This window comes from Cololabis saira, chromosome 18 (assembly GCF_033807715.1).
Source record: "Cololabis saira isolate AMF1-May2022 chromosome 18, fColSai1.1, whole genome shotgun sequence".
NCBI classification, from domain to species: Eukaryota; Metazoa; Chordata; class Actinopteri; order Beloniformes; family Belonidae; genus Cololabis; species Cololabis saira.
This window is the reverse complement of record NC_084604.1, coordinates 2,498,412-2,522,006: the sequence shown is the minus strand read 5'-3', so window position 1 is coordinate 2,522,006 and position 23,595 is coordinate 2,498,412. Positions and strand designations below refer to the sequence as shown.

The 23,595-nt window shown below is 50.3% G+C and overlaps 1 protein-coding gene across 1 annotated transcript in view; it reads right to left on the bottom strand.

The window, feature by feature from the left end:
* rev3l (REV3 like, DNA directed polymerase zeta catalytic subunit) overlaps positions 1–23,595 on the bottom strand; it is a 97,170-nt gene that overhangs the window by 41,894 nt on the left and 31,681 nt on the right. The window contains exons 8-13 of the mRNA XM_061747106.1: positions 21,860–21,944; positions 17,300–17,436; positions 9,221–9,349; positions 7,783–8,005; positions 7,545–7,684; positions 2,237–5,678 (exon numbers count right to left, since the gene is read on the bottom strand). Of these exons, the coding sequence (XP_061603090.1) occupies positions 2,237–5,678; positions 7,545–7,684; positions 7,783–8,005; positions 9,221–9,349; positions 17,300–17,436; positions 21,860–21,944 (4,156 nt within the window). The remainder of the gene's footprint in view (positions 1–2,236; positions 5,679–7,544; positions 7,685–7,782; positions 8,006–9,220; positions 9,350–17,299; positions 17,437–21,859; positions 21,945–23,595) is intronic.

The window sequence follows — 23,595 nt, the reverse complement described above, 5'->3', positions numbered from 1 at the left end:
GAGTTATAAATTGCTGCGACTCCTCCGCCTCGGCCCGTGCTTCTAGGAATGTGATGATTAAAGTAGCCGGGCGGAGTTGATTCATTCAAACTAACATACTCTTCCTCCTGTAACCATGTTTCTGTTAAGCAGAAAATATCACTCCTGCTCTCTGTAATTATATCATTTACTAACAGAGACTTAGAGCTTAATGATCGTATATTTAGTAGTCCGCATCTAATTTTTAGGTCTGTAATTGGTACCAAATGTACATTGGTTTTAATTTTTACAAGGTTATCTTGGTTAACGCCTCTATAACGCTGCACCTGGTGAACTTTTGGAGGGCGGGGAACTGCAACCACTTCTATTTTCTTCTAAGAAAAGATGGAAGGAAGGGAGAAAGGAAGGAAAGAAGGGAGGGAAGGAACGAACGATGAAAGGAAGGTAGGAAGAAAAAGGAGGGTAAAAAATGAGGAAAAGAGGAAAGGAAGAAGGAAGGAGAGAGCAGGAGGAAAGGAGGATAGAAGAATTGGGTCATTTGGACCCAAAGACAGCACAAGGGTTAAATACAACTCCTTAGTGATATTTTCAGTTGTAATGATTTGCACTCCCCTCGCGTGGCAGCCAAAACTGACGGTTGCCATAGCAACCGCGCTCGCACTTCCCGCAACATGGCTTACTAATTTATCACCGGCCAAGCCGGCTAGTGAGGTTGTTTTTTTTTTTAACACATGCCAAAATGAATTTTCCCCGGCATTTGGCGGGTGTTAATTTAGAGCCCTGTTCTGGACCGTGTCCTCTACAGACAAATGTGAGGACATCTGCCTGAAGATTGGCTGAAACTGGGTCATGTGACAGGAAATGATCCCAAACCCAGCAGCAGGATGGAAAATAAAGAATACAGGTTCTGGAAGGATCTGGTCCAAGTCCAGACCTGAACCTGGTTGAGATGCTGTGGTGGACCTGCAGAGACCTATGTAGACGTCCAAAACCTGAAACAACGTTGGAGAGCACAGACCAGAACTCCTCCAGAACCAGGAGACACTGATGATAGTTGCAGCTATAGAACAAGACTATAATAGTCTCAAATATAGCTTCGTGGTAGATATGCTGCTATAGGCCTATGCTGCACCGACATGATCCGCTGGGCGGTGCCTCTCACCCTTCTTCTCCTCTCCTCTTCCCTTCCCCTCTTCTCCATTTCCATTTTTATTTATTATAAATATCTCATAGCTATCGTTTTTGTCCATCGTTCCTGTAGTTTCTTGTGCCGGCCCCCCTTTTTTCTCTTTTGTGCATGTTTGCAGGCTGGAGCCTCGGGAGCTGCGTTCTGGCCTGCGGCCCCGGCCCCGGTACCCCCCCCCGCCCCCCCAACCCCCGGTCATCCCGTTGCTGCTTCCACCTGCCTGCGGCCCCCACCCCCGGTCATCCTGTTGCTGCTTCCACCTGCCTGCGGTCCCCACCCCCGGTCATCCTGTTGCTGCTTCCACCTGCCTGCGGTCCCCCCCTCTCCCCCTCTGGTCATCCCGCTGCTGCTTCCACCTGCCTGCTGCCCCCCCCCCTCTCCCCCTCTGGTCATCCCGCTGCTGCTTCCACCTGCCTGCCCCCCCCCCCCCCGGTCATCCCACTGCTGCTTCCACCTGCCTGCGCCCCCCCCCCCTCTGGTCATCCCGCTGCTGCTTCCACCTGCCTGCGCCCCCCCCCCCCCCCTCTGGTCATCCCGCTGCTGCTTCCACCTGCCTGCTGCCCCCCCCCCCCCCTCTGGTCATCCCGCTGCTGCTTCCACCTGCCTGCTGCCCCCCCCCCCCCTCTGGTCATCCCGCTGCTGCCTCCACCTGCCTGCTGCCCCCCCCCCTCTGGTCATCCCGCTGCTGCTTCCACCTGCCTGCTGTGTGCTGCTGACCTCCCCGACCCCCCAGTCTGGCCTTCGGCAGGAGGGTCCCCCCTTATGATCCAGGTCCTGGTCCAGGTTTCTTCCTCCTAAAGGGGAGTTTTTCCTTGCCACTGTTTGGCTTAAGGCTTTTCTCCCACTAGGGGAGTTTTTACCTGCCATTGTTTATGTAATAATTGCTCGGGGGTTTATGTTCTGGGTCTCTGTAAAGATCCTGGAGACAACTTTGTTGTATTAGACGCTATACAAATAAAACTGAATTGAAGTCAGACAGGAAACATCTACCGAGAGTTCCTGCTGAAGGAACCATGGACAGAGAGTTCCTCTGCAATGGTTCCACCCCCCCAGCCCTCGTTGGGGTCTTACCTGGGTTTCTCCGGGACGTCGGCGGGGTCGCTGCAGAAGGGTTCCAGGAACGTGGCCTCGGACATGTCTAGGTCCTGCAGCGTGCTGAGGATCTCGTCATGGCTAGGGGGGGACATGAGGGGCTTGAGGATGTGGGCCCCCCCCGCCGGGCCCCGCTGCAGCTGGCCGGCCCGGCCCTGCGACAACGAGCAGACGGAGCGGGGCGAGCTGCTGGGCGTGGTGGACGTGAGCCCGTCCAGCTCGCTGGAGGGCGAGCCCTCGTGCTCCACCAGCGACACGGAGCTCAGCGGCAGCGGCAGCACTGGGTCCAGCGCCGAGAATAACAGCTCCTTCCTCTCGCAGTGGAAGTCCTGGAATGGGCTGGACACGTGGGACTGGCTGAACGGCAGCTCCAGCCCGTCGGAGCCGGCCGGTTCCCGGCCCCACGTCTGCTCCCCGTCCTGGGACCTGTGGAAGAGGTCCGGGCTGGCGGGGCCGACGCCCTCGGGGCCCCTCTGGGAGGAGCTCTGCTGGTTCTGGGGGGGCTCCCCGGCCTCGTGGCTCACGTCGCTCAGGAACTTGAGCGGGAGGTGCTTGTCCGTCAGCACGAACTGGCTGCCGCTGTAGGGGCTGGAGAAGTCGGCCTGGTGGATGGTGTTGATGTCGAAGGTGTAGCTGTGGGGCAGCTCCGGGGACAGGCTGTCCTCGATGAAGGTGCAGCTGTCCAGCTCCGGGTCTGACAGGAAGAAGGGGCAGTCGTCCGACGCGTGGCCGTCCTGCTTCACCGAGGGCGTGGGCTGCGTGCTGCTCCTCTTCACCTTCCTGCTCCGGGGCCTCTTGTCCTTGGGAACTGCGGATCTGGGGGCCCGGGGTTTCCGGGGGGAGGTGGAGGGGGCGCGCCTGGACTGGGCGGGTGTGGAGGCCGCGTGGCCATCGCCCCCCACCACCTGCAGGGGCAGCGCCCGGCCCTGGTGCCTCTTCTGCAGCAGCTGCTTGAGCACGGCCAGGCCGGAGGAGGCCCCTGGGAGGGGCGGGGGCTGCCCGTTCTGAGGGCCCGGGTGTGGGGGGGCGTACGGAGGGCTGGCCGAGCACTTGTCCTGCGACGCCTCCAGCTTCACCGCGGCCGTCTGACACCCCTGCTGCTTGGTCTGGGCCGGGGCCGGCAGGCTCTGGTTGACCTCCATGATGGAGGTCTCGCAGTCCTCCACCTTGGGCCTCACGGACCGGGGCCCGGGGGCAGTCTGGGACCCACCCTGGCCGCCCTGGTCCTGGCCAGGCGGCCGCTGAGACGGGGAGCCCTGCGACGGAGCCGACCCGTCCTGGGGGGGGTCCTGACCCGGGTCGTGACCTTTCAGCTGGCTCGTCCTCTTCTTACCGGGCCTCCTCGGCTTTGCTGGCGTTTTTGGACTCTGAGCTCTCTTCGCCTGCTTGGGAGCAGCGCCCCGTTTCCTGGGCCTCTCCCCTGGGGGCTCCGGGGGCTCCGGGGGCCCGGCGCCAGACTTGCTGCTCCTCCTCCTCTGGGTGGTGGCGGGACGCCTCCTCTGGGGCTTGTGGGAGGCAGAGCTGAGGCGGGGGTCGCTGAGGGAGGGGTCCCCCAGGGGCTCCGGACCCGTGTCAGCCAGGGGGGCGCTGGGGGACCAGCAGCGCGGGGGGGTGCACTCCGCGGGGCTGCAGGACCGGTCGGACAGGTAGCCCAGCTCCACCATGACATCGGCGTAGCTGCGATCGTGGTCGTCGGCCAGCTCACCATAACAGGGTCCGGGGGGCGGGAGGGAGGGCCGAACCGGGCCCAGAACCGGGCCTCTAGGGCCGGATCCAGCCTTTTTGACTCGTTTGGCCCGTTTGATCCGAGGTTTGGCGGCGGCTTTGTCGGGCGTCTTCTTACCGGCGCTGCTGACCTTGACCTTGACCTTCCTCTTGGCCTGTTTCCTGGCCTTGGGCTCGCTGACGGGGAACACGGCCGCCGGGGACTCCGGAACCATGGGCCAGAAGTCCTTGAGCGGGGCCCGTTTGCAGTACTGCTCCAGTTTCTCGGGTGTCAGCAGCACCAGCGGCTCCTCAGCGCTCACCTTGCTCATCTTCACCAGCATGTTCTTCTGCCCCTTGAACCTGTTGATGATGATGTACTTTATGATGACGGGAGGCTCCTTCTTGCGTCGTTTCTGGTACTTTGGTTCCGGCCCGCTGGGTGCGGCGCCGCCCTTCGGCCGGTCCTTGGCGGAGCCCTGCGTTTTAGGACAGCTGGATCCGGGGGGATCCCCCTCCTCTCCGTCGTAGTTCATCTTCCGCTTGGCCCTGAGGGTGTACTTGCTCCCGGGCAGCGCCGGCGACGGCTTGGTGCCGCCGAGTGTAGCGGGCGGCGGCTCGGGCGCCGGGGTCAGCTGACCCTCCGAGTCTCTGGGCTCCTCAGGAAGAGAGCAGTCAGCTGCAGAGTTCTGAGGGTCCGGTTCCGTTTCCTCTGCTAGGACCGGCTCTGCTTCCACACTTGGCTCTTCCGTGGGTCGAGCCCGTGTCTCCGGCTCGTCCCCGTCTGCCGGAGCCGGACTGCTTTCCGAGGTGGAGCCGTCCAGCCCGGGCGTGCCTCTGCTCCTCGGCCCGGCCATCCCCAGCCTCTTCCTCCCGGCCTTCAGCTTGGCCCTGCGGGACGGGGACAGCTCCGGACGGCTGCCCGGGTCGCCCCCCGGCTTCTTGCCCCCGGCCTTCTTCCTGCCCAGGCAGTTGGACAGGATGACGCTGGGGAAGAACTTGTAGTGGGCCTCCTGCTGGGCCACGATGGTCCTCTCCGTCTTGTTCTCCTGATAGTCCTCGTACCTGATCTTGAGCTCCCCCACGTCCCCCTCCTCGCTGTTCTGGCCCATGTGGTCCCCCCGCGGGTCCAGGAACTCGTCCTCCCTGGACGGCGACGGGGCCGCGTCGACGCCGGGGCTCAGGTCCATGTCCGTCTTGGCCGAGCAGTTCCTCAGCTCCGAGTAGCACAGGGAGAAGGTCCTGCAGTTCTGCACGATGGACAGGCGGTTGGTCTCCACGCTCGTCATGCCGCCGTAGCGCTTCCTGTTCTTCCCGGGGCCGAAGGGGAAACCCTCCAGCTCCGTCTCGTCCAGGGGCAGGGACGTCTTCTTGTCGTACGGGTACAGGGGCCGGATGTCCTCCTTGTCCATGCCGATGGGGGGCACCTCGGGGTGACTGGCCACCTTGCAGGGGGTGGGGTGCTTCACCGGCAGGATGTAGGGAAGCTCGGTGTTCAGCTTGAACCCCGCCGAGCACTCGCTGCCGCCGTCCAGGAGCTTGTCCCGCGGCGGGTCCGAGTCCAGCGCGTGAGCCGCGCGGAGCTCGGGGTGCTGGCACTCGACCAGGATCTTGGTGGGGGACGGCGGCTCCAAGTGGACCGTCTCCCCGGCGAAGGGGTTCCTGCTCCCCATGAGAGACGACTGGGACATGGAGCCGCTGTCCGTCAGGGACGAATCTGTGGACACAGGAGGTGAGGACACGTGTCACTACCAGCCATGTGGACTAAACTGGTTTAGTTTAGATGGTGTCCACATGTGGACTGAACTGGTTTAGTTTAGATGGTGTCCACATGTGGACTGAACTGGTTTAGTTTAGATGGTGTCCACATGTGGACTGAACTGGTTTAGATGGTGTCCACATGTGGACTGAACTGGTTTAGATGGTGTCCACATGTGGACTGAACTGGTTTAGATGGTGTCCACATGTGGACTGAACTGGTTTAGTTTAGATGGTGTCCACATCTGCACTGAACTGGTTTAGTTTAGATGGTGTCCACATGTGGACTGAACTGGTTTAGTTTAGATGGTGTCCACATGTGGACTGAACTGGTTTAGATGGTGTCCACATGTGGACTAAACTGGTTTAGATGGTGTCCACATGTGGACTAAACTGGTTTAGATGGTGTCCACATGTGGACTAAACTGGTTTAGATGGTGTCCACATGTGGACTAAACTGGTTTAGATGGTGTCCACATGTGGACTGAACTGGTTTAGATGGTGTCCACATCTGCACTGAACTGGTTTAGTTTAGATGGTGTCCACATGTGGACTGAACTGGTTTAGATGGTGTCCACATGTGGACTGAACTGGTTTAGATGGTGTCCACATGTGGACTAAACTGGTTTAGATGGTGTCCACATCTGCACTGAACTGGTTTAGATGGTGTCCACATGTGGACTAAACTGGTTTAGATGGTGTCCACATGTGGACTGAACTGGTTTAGATGGTGTCCACATGTGGACTGAACTGGTTTAGATGGTGTCCACATGTGGACTGAACTGGTTTAGATGGTGTCCACATGTGGACTGAACTGGTTTAGATGGTGTCCACATGTGGACTGAACTGGTTTAGATGGTGTCCACATGTGGACTGAACTGGTTTAGATGGTGTCCACATGTGCACTGAACTGGTTTAGTTTAGATCAGGGGTGTCAAATGTGAGATTTTCATGCGGCCCGCGAGAAGTTTCCAACGCAAAACACCGAAATGTTAATTTACTAAAAAGGAAGGCATAAATAATTGCCATGAATCACAGCATATCCCATAATATATTTCTTCTACAAATCCATCGTTCCACAAAGAGAGCAGTTTGACATTTTCTTAGTTTTCTAGAATGCATTTGCTGATTTTATTTCTTTGTAGACGGTTGTTTATTTTTATTAACTGACTACCATTTTATAGTTTTGCAGGAAAAATATCACTGCTAAAAAAGATGATAGAAGATATTTATTCAGAGAATTTCAGTTTTGAATACGAGGATAGTGACAAAGTAAAACAGTTAAAAAAAGAAGTGCTGACTTTTTCGGCACACTGGCGTAAATATCCGCACCAATTTTTTAAAACAAATACACTTAATTGTACTGGAAAACTCTCTAAATCACAAAGAAAACACTCTCGGATGTAATAAGAAAGATTTTGCTTTTAATTAAATTTCTTATAAAAAAGCGAAATATAAAAAAAAACATACTTGTTTCTGTTTATCTTTGTAAAATGATATTAAAAGTATCTTACATAATCTGAAAAAAAACGAGAAATTTCAAGAAAAGATCCTGAAGAAATATATTTTACATAAACAAAGTGCATATTTCCTTTAAAATTAACTAAAATTATAATGGATTAGATAACAAAAGTAAAAAGAAAAGAATTATAGAAAGAATTTTCGCGAGAAAAAAATTGGTAAAATCCGGCCCGCCAAGCAAAATGAGTTTGACACCCCTGGTTTAGATGGTGTCCACATCTGGACTGAACTGGTTTAGTTTAGATGGTGTCCACATCTGGACTGAACTGGTTTAGTCCAGATGTGTGTGTCTCTGGATTCTCACCGCTGCTCTCGTCAGCCGCTCCGTCCAGCTGGGGGATGGACAGGTTGGCGAACAGAGAGTTCCCGCTCCACTCCATGTCCTCGTCGGAGGACTCCTGGTGGTCGTCCGTGTCTCCGTCCTCCGCCTCCTTCAGGCCGCGCCTGCTCACACGCAGCAGCGAGGGAGAGCTATGTTAGCGTGGGGACGTAAGGGGGATGTAACGGGGACAGCCGCGTCCAGCCCATGCAGCCTCACGTACCTCAGCGTGGAGCTCCCGGGACGCTCGGCGTCCCAGCGCTGGGACATCACGGCACTCAGCTCCGCCTCCTCCTGGTCCAGCTCTGGGGACGCCTCCTCCTCGTCGCTGTTGCAGTGGTAGCCCCTGGAGCCGGACTGGGAGCTCTGGGGGGCCGGGGGCCCGTGGAAACCGTCGTCCTCTAAGCCGGCCAGCAGATCCACCAGGGTGTAGTCCTGGCTGCCGTCTGCAGACACAACCACGGAGGTGACAGGTCATTGATCGGTATCAGCCAGAAATGTTCAGCTCCAGATCAGCCAGTTACATCCCAGCACCTTAGACCCCTTGTGGCTGACGCTTGTGGACACCACATCGGGAGAATTCCCCTGAAAACGTACCAGTATTTGGGCTTTGACCAGACAACTCTGACGTGGTTTAGGTGAAACGTTTCAATTTACACTGAACACACGTTCTGGGTTGTATGTTGGACTCTGCCCCCGAGTGGAGATCTCCGCTACCACGGAGCTAACGCGGAGCTAACGCGGAGCTACCGCGGAGCTACCACGGAGCTAACGCGGAGCTAACGCGGAGCTAACAGGGACCTAACGCGGAGCTAACGCGGAGCTAACGCGGAGCTACCACAGAGCTAACACGGAGCTACCACAGAGCTAACGCGGAGCTACCACGGAGCTACCACGGAGCTAACGCGGAGCTACCACGGAGCTACCACGGAGCTAACGCGGAGCTACCGCGGAGCTAACAGGGACCTAACACGGAGCTAACAGGGACCTAACGCGGAGCTAACGCGGAGCTAACATGGAGCTAACAGGGAGCTAACAGGGAGCTAACAGGGAGCTAACACGGAGCTAAGGTGGAGCTACCACGGAGCTAAGGTGGAGCTACCACAGAGCTAACACAGAGCTAACACGAAGCAAACACAGAGCTAACACGGAGCTAAGGTGGAGCTAACACGGAGCTAAGGTGGAGCTAACACGGAGCTAAGGTGGAGCTACCACGGAGCTAAGGTGGAGCTACCACGGAGCTAACACAGAGCTAACACGAAGCAAACACAGAGCTAACACGAAGCAAACACAGAGCTAACACGGAGCTAAGGTGGAGCTAACACGTAGCTGACACGGAGCTAACACGGAGCTAACACGGAGCTGACACGGAGCTACCACGGAGCTGACACGGAGCTACCACGGAGCTAACACAGAGCTAACACGAAGCAAACACAGAGCTAACACGGAGCTAAGGTGGAGCTAACACGTAGCTGACACGGAGCTAACACGGAGCTAACACGGAGCTGACACGGAGCTACCACGGAGCTAACACAGAGCTAACACGAAGCAAACACAGAGCTAACACGAAGCAAACACAGAGCTAACACGGAGCTAAGGTGGAGCTAACACGTAGCTAACACGGAGCTGACACGGAGCTAAGGTGGCGGTGTGGTCCGTACCCAGCAGGGGGGGGTGGTTGGAGGTCTGGGAGAAAGGGAGGAAGGTCTGGGTGCTCTCCAGGAGGCCCAGGATGGCCTCCTCGTCCACCACGGCCTCGTCTGCGACTTTCCCGCTGCTCCTCACACAGTCTGGACACACAAGAGGAAGAAACACAGCGTCAACGCCTGGGAAGCACCCGAAGGACCACTGGAGCACCCTGCAGCAGCTCAGAACCGGTCAGGACCGGTCATCAGGACCGGTCATCTTTTTCTTCAGTTTTACCATAGCTATTTCCTAGTCTGCTGATTATATCAATTAAGCGTTTCTGAAATAACATTTTTATATAGTTAAGATATCACTTATGGACGCAACATTTCACTGCAGTGCTTCTGCTATATATTAGTTTTAACATTGTGTTTTCCATCACTCCACTAAACAAAATTATTATTTCCAGTGGAGAGAACTTGTACTATGACCTGAAGTGTTAAATGCACTGGGCTGATAGAATGATGAGCGCTTTAGTTGAATTAAATGACTGTAACTGGAGATCTCTCTGGAAGGACAATAATCGGTAACCCTTTCTTTTACAGTACAGTAATAACCAGGTAATACCATGGTAATTACACTGTAATTACCTAGTAGTACCTTGTATTTACAAGGTAATTACATGGTAACTACCGGGTAATTTATCCAGTAAGTACTAGGTAATTATTAAGTATTTTCTTGTACCATGTAATTATGTGTATTTACCATGTAATAACATGGTAAATACCTGGTTGTTTAAACTAAACATTTCTAGGTAATTACAAAAACATTAGATGGGAACTATGAGGGAAATTACAGGTATTTACTAGGTTAATATTGGTAACTACCAGTCAATTTACCATGTAATTACTCTGAAATTACATGAATTATGTAAGTAAGTACCAGGTAATTACTAAGTATTGTTCTGCAAACTACCAGGAAATGATAACCTATATTTGAGGTAGTTACCAGCTAATTACACTTCAATGACCATGTAGTTACCTTGTATTTACTATACATTTCATGGATAACTACCGGGTATTTACCCATTCATTATTGATTTATGTATTATCAATGGATTGGTGCAGGTACCCCCGAGGGTGTAAATGACTCTATTGACCCTAATTAACCTGATAGTTACCATGTTTTACCTGGTAATCCAGGTACTTACCTTGTAGTTACTTGCCCAGTAATTCTATTTCCTAAGTATTTACCCAATAAGTACAGGAATGTTTACCTGGCTTTTACTCAGTAATTAAAGTGAAACTGGACTGTAAAAGAAAGCGTGTGTTGTTTCCATAATATTACCTGGTAATTGTAGATTATAATTATAAAGATTTTTTTTTTTAATTCAAGATCTTTTTATTAAAATTTTCACAAAGTAAGAAAGGTGAAATGCTGCATGTCAATTACAAATATTTTGAGTAGGCATGGGCATGTTAATCATAGCATACACCAGTGTACAAAATGTAAAAAACAATTAAACAGTATGAAAAAATATAAAATAGTAACAAAAACAAACTACAGACCAAACTAATCCCTCCCATGTCACTGCCAGATTACTAATCACAATATGAGGTCACTCTATCATCAAAAGCCTGCACTAGGAATACAAAAGAAATATGAAGTATAGTTCACAGGGTCTGGAATGCTTCTAGAAAAGGTCCCCACACTTTCTGGAACTTATTTGATTGCTGAAGCGAGTATCTAATTTTCTCCAGTTTTAAGCAGGACATGATGTCTTCCAGCCATTGTGCACGAGTAGGAGGGAAGGGATCCTTCCACCTGAACAGAATTGCCCGACGAGCCAAAAGGGAGGCAAAAGACAAAGTGTGCCCCTGTGCAGTGGTTAACTTCCTTCCTCCCTCCATGACCCCAAACAGGGCAGTCAGTGGGTTTGGTTCTAATCTGATTTTAAGCACCAGAGAGAGAGTATGAAAGACTTCCATCCAGTATTTGTTTAGACATGGGCAGGACCAGTACATGTGGATGAGAGATGCTTCTGCTACCTTACATCTTACACAGTATGGACTAATATCTGGGTACATGGAGGATAACTTTGCTTTGGAAATATGAGCCCTGTGTACCACTTTAAACTGAATTAAGCAGTGACGTGCGCACAGGGAGGTTGTATTAACCAGTTTGAGTATGGACTCCCAGGTATCCTCTGATAAGGGAAGCCCTAAGTCCTGCTCCCATGCTGCTTTGAGTTTATCTGTAGGGGCACTCCTAAGATCCAGCAACATGCCATAGAAAGACGAAATGAGCCCCTTTTTGAATGGGTCTGTGGCAAGAACTTTGTCAACTGTGGTCAAGCCTATCGATGCACCAGGGCTGGGTGTCTGGGAAAGAACAAAATGTCTAGCCTGAAGATACCTAAAGAAATGTGATTTTGGAAGGCCGAATTTACTACTTAACTGCTCAAAAGATGCCACGGTGCCGTCTATGAACATATCTCTAAAACGATTCATACCCCTCCTGTGCCATTCCTGGAAGGTGGGGTCCTCAAGGGATGGTTTGAAAGAGTGATTTGATGCAATGGGGCTAAGAAGAGAGAAGCTGTGAAAACCAAAAAACTTCCTAAATTGGGCCCAAATTCTAAGAGAATGTTTAACCACTGGGTTTTTGATTGATTTAAGTGGAGGAAGTGGAAGTGAGGAGCCGAGTAGGGCAGGAATTGACAGGTCATCAGTTGGATGTAACTCCATCGCCACCCAGTCAGGGCGGTCAGCGCCGTCGCAGTAGAAGGACCAGAATGCAAGGCAGCGCAGGTTAGCAGCCCAATAATAATAACGAAAGTTTGGGAGGGCCAGACCACCTGCAGACTTAATTTTTTGAAGATGAGTTTTGTTCAAACGTGGCCGTTTACCCCGCCATAGGTATGAAGATATAACTGAGTCAAGGGACTGAAAAAAAGAACCAGGAATAAAGAGTGGTAAGGTCTGGAAAAGGTACAAAAATTTAGGTAAAATGGTCATTTTAACTGAATTGATGCGACCCACAAGAGACATTGACAGGGGTGACCATTGTGTAAGGGTTTGTTTGGTCTCATTTAACAATGAGATAAGATTCTCTTGGAGCAGGTCTTTGTGTTTCCTTGTCACAGATATGCCTAAATAGGAGAATTTGTCATTTACGATTTTAAAGGGAAAATTGGAAAGGTCTAAAGCATGCGATTCGAGATTGGTAGGGAAAAGCTCACTTTTGCTGAGATTCAGTTTATAGCCTGAGAGTTTCCCAAACTGACTGAGAAGTGACAGCGCAGGGGGTAATGAGGCCAGAGGGTGAGAGATGAAAAGCAAGAGGTCATCGGCATAAAGCGAGACCTTATGTTCCCTGCCACCTCTCCAGATACCGGACACATCCTCACAAGATCGGAGCGCTGTGGCAAGCGGTTCGATAGCCATGTCAAAAAGCATGGGACTAAGGGGGCACCCCTGACGGGTTCCACGATGCAGATTAAATGGTTTTGACCGTTGAGAGTTAGTACGAATTGAGGCTGTTGGGTGTAAATAGAGAAGTTTAATCCACAGAGCAAAGTTCGGACCAAAACCAAACCTGTCCAGCACAGCAAAGAGATAATCCCATTGGACGCGATCAAATGCTTTCTCCGCATCCAGAGAGACAACGCATTCAGGGATAGCCTCAGAGGCAGAGTAGATAATATTGAACAGTCGCCTTGTGTTGAAGTAAGACTGCCTACCTTTAATGAAGCCAGTTTGGTCTTCAGATATAATTGTGGGGAGGGCATTCTCCAGCCTATGGGCTAGGACTTTAGCTAGGATTTTAGCATCTGTGTTTAAGAGGGAGATGGGCCTGTAGGAGGCGCATTCAGCAGGATCCTTCCCTTTTTTAGCTATGAGGGTGATGCAGGCCTCCGAAAAAGAAGGAGGGAGGGAACCGTGGCTGAAGGATTCTGAAAGAACTGTAGATAGCAATGGGGAAAGCAGAGTTGAAAATTTATTTAGAAATTCCGCCGGGAAGCCATCAGGGCCAGGACATTTACCCGACTGCAGTGAAGAAATGGCTCGAGTAATTTCCATCAGGGATATCGGTTCTTCTAATGTCTTCCTTAGATCTGGTGAAAGACTGGGAATACTAAGACTATTTAAAAAGTCCGCAATCTCATCTCGATCAGTCTGAGATTCCGAGGTGTATAGCTGGGTATAAAAGTCCCTGAATGCTTCATTTATGAGTAAGTGGTCTGTAGTTACATGGCCATTTGGTAATCGAATCTTAGAAATATTTTGTTTAGCCTTAGAGCCTTTAAGTTGGTTGGCTAATAATTTGTCAGATTTGTCTCCATAAACATAAAACCTGGTTTTACTTTTCAGAAGTGACTGTTCAATTGGGTGAGTGGTAAGCAGGTCAAATTTAGTTTTAAGTTCTAGCCGCTTTTTGTAAAGATCTGGGGATTTAGTCCGAGAATATTCTTCATCGACCTCTTTGATTTGGCGGGCAAGGTCTGATCGCTCCCTATAAGATTTTTGCCTCACCCTAGCAGTGTAGGATATAATCTGTCCCCGGAGATAAGCCTTGAGGGAATCCCAGACAGTTAGACTAGACATTCCTGGAGTCATATTCGTGGATAGGAAAAAGGCTATTTCCTTTTCCATTGATTTAACAAAATTTGTGTCCGACAGCAGAGTTGAATTGAATCGCCACTGTCTGTCTCTCTGAGGTAGGTCAGGAAGGGACATGGTTAGAACCACAGGAGCGTGGTCGGAAATGACAATGCTCTGATAAGCACAGGAATGAACCAGGGGAATCAGTTGATTATCAATAAAAAAATAATCAATCCTCGAGTATGTGTGGTGCACTTGTGAGAAAAAGGAGTATTCTCTGTCACATGGATGTAAAGAACGCCACACATCACAAACACCGTAGTCAGAAAGGAACGCCTGAATAAGACGGGCTGACTTACTTGCTGTGCCGGGGTTGGTAGAGGATCGGTCTAGGACTGGGTCGAGCCAGCAATTAAAATCACCACCCAGTATGAGAGAATATGTATTAAGGTCAGGGAGCAGTGAAAACAGTCGTTCAAAAAAGACTGCATCATCTGAATTAGGGGCATAAACGTTCACAAGTACGACCAATGTATTGAATAATTTCCCAGAAACGATCACGTAGCGACCAAACTTGTCAGAAATCACATTGTGCTGCTCAAATGAAACATCCTGACTGATCAGAACTGAAACTCCTCGGGCCTTAGCTTGAAAGGAGGAGTGAAATCTCTGCCCTGACCACCTCGGGAACAGGCGGCTATTATCAGAACTGCGAATATGAGTTTCTTGTAGAAAGGCTATTTCTGTTTTAAGGTGTTTTAGATGTGAGAAGATCCTTTTCCTCTTAACAGGGTGATTCAGACCCTTAACATTCCAGCTCACCAACTTCAAGTATCTACTCATAATATCTAAGAAGAAAAATTAGGTGTGCACAATGACCTAGGCAGAAAAAAAGAAAACGGAAAGGAGGTTGAATGTGACCCACATTAAGTAATGAGTTGAAAAGAGTTAATGCAAAGTTTCTGGCAGTGACATATCCCCCCGACCCACCCTCCCAAACTAAGACAGCTGCTATAGAAAAATAAAAAAAAGCAGCAAGCTCTTCAAAACAAACAAAGTGCAATAACGCATCTTCCTATCCTACACACTAATAGCTTTTGCTCCCGTATCATGGGTGTATACATATTAGCACCTTAAAACGTGTAGATATAAATAAAAAAAAGAAATACCCTCTCAAATCTTGACCTGTAAGTCCCGATATGAGCCCAGAAATATTTGTACAAAAATATAAAATATAAAACGTCCGACTTAAGCAGCGTAAAAGTAAGGTTAACAGCTTACAATTATTACAAAACTTATAGGTAAATCGGAAAAGCTTTTTTTCCCCCCCTCTCTCCCCCTTCACCACTTATTTTTCCCCTTCCCTCAAATAGCCAAAAATAACTGCAAATTAATAATATTTGCAAAGGGGCAGTCCAACTAACAACAGAGAAAATACTGGTTGTCGCGGGGTTACTCACCCTCCCCTCAGGAATAATGTGACTCACGTAGAAAAAAAAGAGAGAGAAAAAAAAAAAAAGTCAGTCCGTGAGCGTCAGTGAGCCGCACCGGGCTGCAGGCGGAGCCGTGGCAGCCTCCAACAGTCCCGTTACGGCGGGTTTGAAGCTTTGCTGCGACTCGTGATGAATTTGCGCGCCTCATCCACGGAGCCGATCCACTTCCTGGCCCCCCCGGACAGCGTGAGCCGGAGCCGGGCGGGGAAGAGCAGAGCCGGCCTCAGACCCAGGTGATACAGCTCCGACATGACTCCGCTGTATTCCGCTCGTTGGCTGGCAACTTCGGGGCTGTAATCCTCCAATATCCGGATGGGCTGGCCGCGATATTCCAACTTTCCTCTCCGGCGCGCTTCCCTCACGAGGATATCTTTCGTCTGGTACCGGTGAAGGCGGATGATGACCGGACGCGGTCTCTGTCCCGGGGCCGGCTTGGCGGCGAGCGAGCGGTGCGCTCTGTCTATCTCTGGCGGTGACGGCAGCGTATCGTTCCCGAACACCTCACACAGCAGCTTGGAGAAGAAAGCCGCCGGAGACCCGCACTCGGTCGACTCCGGTAAGCCCAGGATACGGATGTTCTGCCTTCTGCTTCGGCTTTCCAAATCCACCACCTTAGCCTTCAGCCGAGCATTATCATCCCGTAGAGTCGAGCAGATGCCTTCAAGGTCCGTAACTCGCTGGCTGAGGTCTTCTGTGGCGAGTTCAAGGGACGAAACACGTTGGCCATGGTCCTCGACCGCGAGCCGCGTTTGGTCGAGTTTGGAGTCGAGCTGACTGAAAGTATTTTTGAACTCGGCGGCCAGGGCAGCGCGGTGTTCCTCCAGCAATGTGGTAATGGCCGCCAGGGTTAAGACAGCGCCAGCGTCGTCCTTCTTGCCCGACTTGCCGCTCTTTGAAGCCATCTCGGAGGTAAGTGGGCTCGTTCGAGACAAAAAAAAAGAAAAACAGCAACAGGGAATCCTTTTTAAAGGAAAAGGTTTGAAAGTTTGAGGGCTTGGTGGTTTAAAAAGTTTGGCACTCACGGGAGCACTCACGAAACACGTCTACTCCATCTGCTCACCAACCGGAGATAATTATAAAGATTTGAACAATTGGCAAAACGTCTGATAATTACCTCCCCTTTACCACGCAATTAGAAAGTTGGACCACACCCCCTCACATATCCCTCCTCACACACACCCCCTCACATATACCCCCTCACATATACCCCCTCACACACACCCCCTCACATATCCCTCCTCACACACACACCCCCTCACACACACCCCCTCACACACACCCCCTCACATATACCTCCTCACACACACACCCCCTCACACACACCCCCTCACATATCCCTCCTCACACACACACCCCCTCACATATCCCTCCTCACACACACACCCCCTCACATATACCTCCTCACACACACACCCCCTCACATATCCCTCCTCACACACACCCCCTCACATATCCCTCCTCACACACACCCCCTCACATATCCCTCCTCACACACACCCCCTCACATATCCCTCCTCACACACACACCCCCTCACACACACCCCCTCACATATCCCTCCTCACACACACCTCCTCACACACACACCCCCTCACACACACCCCCTCACATATCCCTCCTCACACACACACCCCCTCACACACACCCCCTCACATATCCCTCCTCACACACACACCCCCTCACACACACCCCCTCACATATCCCTCCTCACACACCACCACCACCTTTTAATAAATACACCAAAACATGTGATCTGTCAAATACTTTTTTTTTTCTTCAAAGGGATAAAGAAAAAAATACAAAGTTCTGTATAAAAACATATTGTACAGTGTAAAACGTATTGCATAGTGTAAAACATAAAACTAGGCAGTGTTGAAAATATAGGCACATTCAGTCAATCAATGCAACAAATAAAAAATACAGTGCATTCAATAACGATATAACAACATATTTAGATCTCAAACTGGCATGTCAAGGACCCCAGTATTATCTGCATTTGTCCACCCCCCCCGTCCTCACCTGGCTGGGCGTCCCGGTGCTTCTCCACGGCGTTGGCGGGGGTGCAGGGCAGCGCGTCGGGGGCCGGGGGGTCGGGGTGCAGCGTCAGGTCACCAGAGAACTCCTCTGCGTCTTCATCCACAGACAGATCTTGTGTCCTGAACAGAAAAGCACCACATTAGGTTCTGAGTTCAAACCAGACTGTGCTGGGTCCGTTACCGTGCCGACACACAACAACATCTCATCAGGTCCAGTCTGACCCGGCTAGGAAAAGGAAAAGAACCTGCCGGTTTCTCTGCATCACACTGACTGTGTTTCCATGCATCAATAACCCTTTTAAAACCCCAATATTGGCAATAACCCGAATTTGCACGGCCATGTAAACACCAATAACCCCTTTGAATAACCAGAATTTGCTCATATTCAGGTTTTTAAAAACCCCAATATGAGCCCTGGGTTACTCTTTTTAAAACCTGAATATTGGGTCATGTAAACGCCAAACGGAATATCCCCATCAAACGGAACAGGAATTTGTTTTCTGCTCGTGCTCTGTTCACAAGGAATCCTGGTCTTTTGAGTCCAGGAAGTTCTTATAAACACGGAGAAACCAAGACCAGGAGGAGACTAATCACTTCATAAATGTAATGAAGGATATGAACATTTCTGCATTTGTAGACGCTAGAAAGTACCGGGATAGAAGATTTACAAGAAGGTGAGAGAAAAGTTGCGTGAAGCAGCATTTGTTTTGAATTTAGATACAGGAAGAAGAAGCGGAAATGACGGGAATTGCGTCATGATGTTCTCCGTGCGTCGCTGGTTTGATCCAGATATCCTGAATGATTAATTACCATGTAAACGGAATATTCCCAACGTTTCAGTAACCGGAATATTAGCAATAACCAGAATTTTGACTGCATGTCAACGTAGTCAATGATTCAAAAGACCAGCGGTGACTGATTCACCGTAGACGTGGGATTACATGACTAGTGGAGTTCTCCACTGCAGGTTCTGGTTCCCGGTCCAGCCATCGGACCTGTGAGGTGTCCGGTGCTGGAGCAGAAGGGGAGTGAACCCGTCATGTGCACGTGGGCCGTTACCGTAGGAACAGCAGCAGACCTCCCGTACCTGCACTTAGGCAGTCATGTTTGATTTGCATCTCCTAACCGGCTCCTAATCAGAGGACTCGCTCACTTTACTGCGTGAGTGTGCATGGGTGTGCGTGTGCGTGTGCGTGCGTGCGTGCGTGCGTGCGTGCGTGCGTGCGTGCGTGCGTGCGTGCGTGCGTGTGTGTAGAACAGAGAATATGAATGGAAACTGGGCAGACGACCAACTAGGTAGTTACAGTGGGGGAGGGGGTGCGGCGGCTGCGGCGGGGCTGTTATTTAGGACTGAGAGACGAGGAAGAGCCTCCAGAGAGGCTGCCGCTGTCTGACTTTCTTAATTAGGCTGTTAGATAACGACTTGAGAGCTGGGGGGGGGGCTGGCGTGCGTCGGGAGATTACCGCAGCGATTAACACATTTGTGCGCACCGCCGCGCCCCTCTGGCCTCGCCGCCGAGGAGGCAGAACAGAGCTCGTCTCGTCAGACATGACTGGCATCGGAGCGGTCTGGACTGGTGGAAGAATCATGGGCAAAAACAACGTGCGTTTAACGCTTAACTCCGTTGGGATGAGGACTCTTTAAACAACAGCATGTAAACTTTTGTTTGGGGTCAAAACAAGGCAGAGTTGGAATTAAAAATGGGCTGAACAGTGATGCTGCACATCAGCATCAGCATTTTTGCCTCAAACTAAAAGGAATAACGGAGCGCACCTCGTATAGAAAGATCAAGTGAATTCATGTAGAAGACAACACATATTGATCCAAACAAGGGACGTGTTGTCATGCCATGTAAAACCACAAATCTGGGAACCAAAACCCAGAATCTGAGAACCAAAACCCAGAACAGAGAACCAAAACCCAGAACAGAGAACCAAAACCCAGAACAGAGAACCAAAACCCAGAACAGAGAACCAAAACCCAGAACAGAGAACCAAAACCCAGAACAGAGAACCAAAACCCAGAACAGAGAACCAAAACCCAGAACAGAGAACCAAAACCCAGAACAGAGAACCAAAACCCAGAACAGAGAACCAAAACCCAGAATCCAAAGGACCAAAACCCAGAATCTGGAAACCAAAACCCAGAATCTGTAACGAAGAAATCTAAGAGTGCTTTCAGACCTGTGGCCCGTTTGTTTTGTTCCGATTCAGGGGCTAAATCGATCCAGTTGTTTCATTTCTCGTTCGTGGGGTTTGTGTTCACAAGGCAACCGTCTGCAGCGGTTCAAAGCTGTTAACAAATGCCATGAACCAACTGTTCTCTGATTGGTCAAATGAACGCGAAAGGAGTTTCCTCTTCTGTACCCCGGGATAAACAACACGGCCCTTTCAGCGCAGCGCAGACCGCAGCCGTCGGCTTTAGGCTGAATTATGGTTCCGCGTTACACCAACGCAGAGCCTACGGCGTAGGCTCTGCGTTGGTGTAACGCGGATCCATAAATCAGGCTTTACCCATTCATTTATGTGCTACCGGCACAGAGCTCAGCGGCGGACGAGAGGCGCCTGCCGCAGGGTTTGCACTGCGCAAATTTCACCGTGGCGCGCTGGGACGACATCTCGGCACGTCCAATAGGAGAGAAGGTGGTGGAGGCTGCACCGACTCCTCTCCTTGAACCGCGGTTGCACATACACATGAATGGAGTTGTGTCGGTTGCTGTGTGGATTATGTTCTCACTACAAATAAAAAAAACGAACCGCTCCAGGTCTGGAATGGAATCGAGCTGAGACCACCTCTCCTAGGAGATCTCGGCTCGCTTGTTTTATGCCGTTGAGCGCGATTGCTGTGTTCACATGTACCAAACGTTCCGGTGTTTAGGGGGAAACGATCCTTGTTCCGGAACAACTGCTCCAAACGGGACAGGTGTGAAAGCACCCTAAGACCCCGTCCACACGTAGCCGGATATCTGCGGGTATCTGCTAAACCGGAGATATTTTCCTACGTTTGGACCTGTCATCCACACAAAAACGCAAATAAACGAAGCTTTAAAAAAACTCCGGGCAAAGTGAAGATTTTTGAAAACTCCGTTTATGTAGATGCGTGTAGACACACACAACCAGAGTTTTGCGTTTTCGAACGTCACATTATGCGCCAAAACAACAACAAATCTGCTCTGACGTGCGACTTTTGTTCACTACAGAACTACAGATGATCCAGCATCTGTTCTCCAAGCTATTAAATAAATGGTCTCTGGTCTTGACCACCGCTTACTGCGTTACACCGACACAGAGGCTACAACCGTAGGGTACGCGGCGACGCGCACCCTACGGTGCCCGCGGAGGTGCAGCTTCCCGGGAGCCGCAGATGATCTACAGGTTATTATGAATGTGGTCGAAAACGCAGATCTTCGGTTATGTGTGGATGCAAATTTTTTTATAAACGGAGGGGGGAAATATTCGTTTTTAAAAATACCCGGCTACGTGTGGACGGGGTCTAAATCTCTAATAACTGAGTGCAATCATTTTTCTGGGTTACACTTTTCTTTCCTCTCCATCAGTTCTCTTTGTTCTTCTTCTTAGTTGCTCTTTGTCTTTTTGCGCCTGCAGTTCTGAAACGAGTCCGATCCATGCCGTGTTGATCTGCAGCGGGGAGGCGGGACGCCGCTGAGACGTCGCTGACACGTCGCTGAGACCTGCTGGCTCATTGGCTCCTGGATAACCAATCGCCCTCACGTCCACGGAGGAACAACGACATCAACGACTGGATCAAAACTAGGAATGGGTGATATTTTACCGTTCACGATAAACCGTCAAAAAAAGTCCCCACGGTAAGAATTTGTATCTCACGGTAAAAACGATAAATTCCGTTGATGACGTTTTTGTGTAAAACTGATTTATGGTTTATAGAGAGAGAGAGAGAGAGAGAGAGAGAGAGAGAGAGAGAGAGAGAGAGAGAGAGAGAGAGAGAGAGAGAGAGAGAGAGAGTAAATTCAAGTGATTTAAAAATAATAAAATAAATAAAATAATAACAGAATAAAAAAATTAATTAAGCACAAGTAGCACAAAATTTCCAGCCTTTGTACTTTTCTTTTTTAACCAGCAGAACTAGAACAAACATGAACTCATAGAAACTCTGTGTGTGTTTGAGTCTGTGTAAATGTGACAAAACATGCAAAAACTAACATTTTTTCCCAAAGAATCACCCAGTGATGTCATGAGATTGACGCGTACGTGGATAAAAGGATAAAAGAAAAGTAACAGCTCAACGTGGCCTAATGTAGCGGAGTAAGAGGAACAGTTTCTTCTTCACAAATCTACTCAAGTAAAAGTAAAAAGTATAGTGATTCAAAACTACTCCTAAAAGTACAAACTTTCCCTAAACTTACTCAAGTAAATGTAAGGGAGTAAATGTAACTCGTTACTACCACCTCTGCAGACACCTCATCCAGAACCCGGCCCCATGTCTCCCCCACACCGCCTGCCCTGAACTGTGTGCTGAGACCGTCGCCATGGCGACGGATGAGAGGGGGAGGACGGAACTCACGTGTCCAACTCGTTGTCCTTCAGGATCTCCTTCACCCTCTTCATGAAGACCTTCTCGCTCTCCGTCGAGGCCACCGAGCCGCGGTCTGGAAAGAAGCACACAACCCATGGTCATTCCTGGAACTGGACCGTTCTGGACCGGTCCAGACCGGATCGGGGTACCTGACCGTCTTCTCTGGGAACCTCCCGGGACCGGACTAGCACCCCAGCTGATCCGCCGGTTTATTTCTTTATTTATAGGATCCTGGGGTCCCCAATGCAATTTTAAAAGAACGTAGTCCACACATACACACATTTATCGCTGTTACAGGTCACTGTAACACCGAGTCATCATATACACAAACAGCAAACTTTCTGTCTAAAATACATTATTGGTACAAAGAATGCATCATACATTACAATACCACGAAGTATAACCCACAAATACATTCCTGCAATAAATGATAGCATGTGATGTATTTCTTACTCATTGAATTTTATGTAAATAGTCTTTTGCTACCTTTTTAAAACTGTATTTTGATGTAATATTTTTGATGTTATTAGGTAATGTGTTCCATCCTGTGATAGCTCTGTATTAAACAGTGTGTTTTAAAAAGTTTGTTCTTGGCTTAGGTGCCAGTAAATGATCATAACATGATTGTCTGGTTGGATATTTATTGACATTTCTAGTGAACACTATCTGATCTGCGGAATATTGTGGGGTTTTTTTTTAAATATTTTTATCCCGGTTTTTTCCCCCATTTCATCACCCAGTGCTCCTACCTAAGCTACAGTCCTGGGTATTGCTCCATCTACCAACCCCGGGAGTTCCTACACTGAGCTCAGGTCTCCTCCTTAAGGAGGAGTGAGCAGCAGCAGCATCTTTCCACCAGACAGGGTGGGGATTCTCTGGCCGGACGTAGCGCGTGGAAGGATCACGTTATTCCGGCCGGATCCTCCCCACCCCATCTGTTCCCCGGTTGGCCAGAGGGGGCAGTAGAGCCAGGACTGCTGCATTTTTTTGTGAGGGTAGAGAACATTAACTACCCAAGGGAGCACGGGGAGAACATGCAAACTCCACACAGAAAGACCCTTTCTCCAACCCCACCCAGGGTGAGGGTTGAGGGTTCCAACCCCCCCCAGGGTGAGGGTTGAGGGTTCCAACCCCCCCCAGGGTGCTGAAGTCATGGGGGAACTAACACGCACTTCAGCGCCCACAGCGTCCCCGGCGGGAATTGAACCCAGGACCTTCTTGCTGTGAGACGGCTGCACTACCTGCTGCACCACCGTGCCCTTTTTTACTATTAATCAAATTCCTCATGAAAGTAAGGAGACTTAATTTTAATCTGTCCACCACCAACAGCCATGATAAATAAAATGCTGATGCATTTTTAAGATATTTGCATGCAGTGAACAATTTAAAGCAATCCTAGCTGCTTTGTTCTGTGACTACTGACCATCCCATAACCCCGCACAGCGTGTCCTGGTGGGGCTGGTCCTGCTGAAAGATGCAGGACCGTCCCTGGAGGAGACGCTGGGAGGACTGGGGCGGATGTGGCTCCCACACCTGGATGTTCAGGCCCCCGTTTCCATGGGAACAACCAGGCCGGTGGCCCCAGGTGGCCCGAGGTGGCCCGAGGTGGCCGCGCTAAGAGCCGGCCCAAGGCATAAGCGAACTAAGCGGCTGCTTAGGGCTCCGTGACCACTAGGGGGCACCCAAGAGTAAAAAAAAAAAAAAAAAAAATGTTATGTGTGATT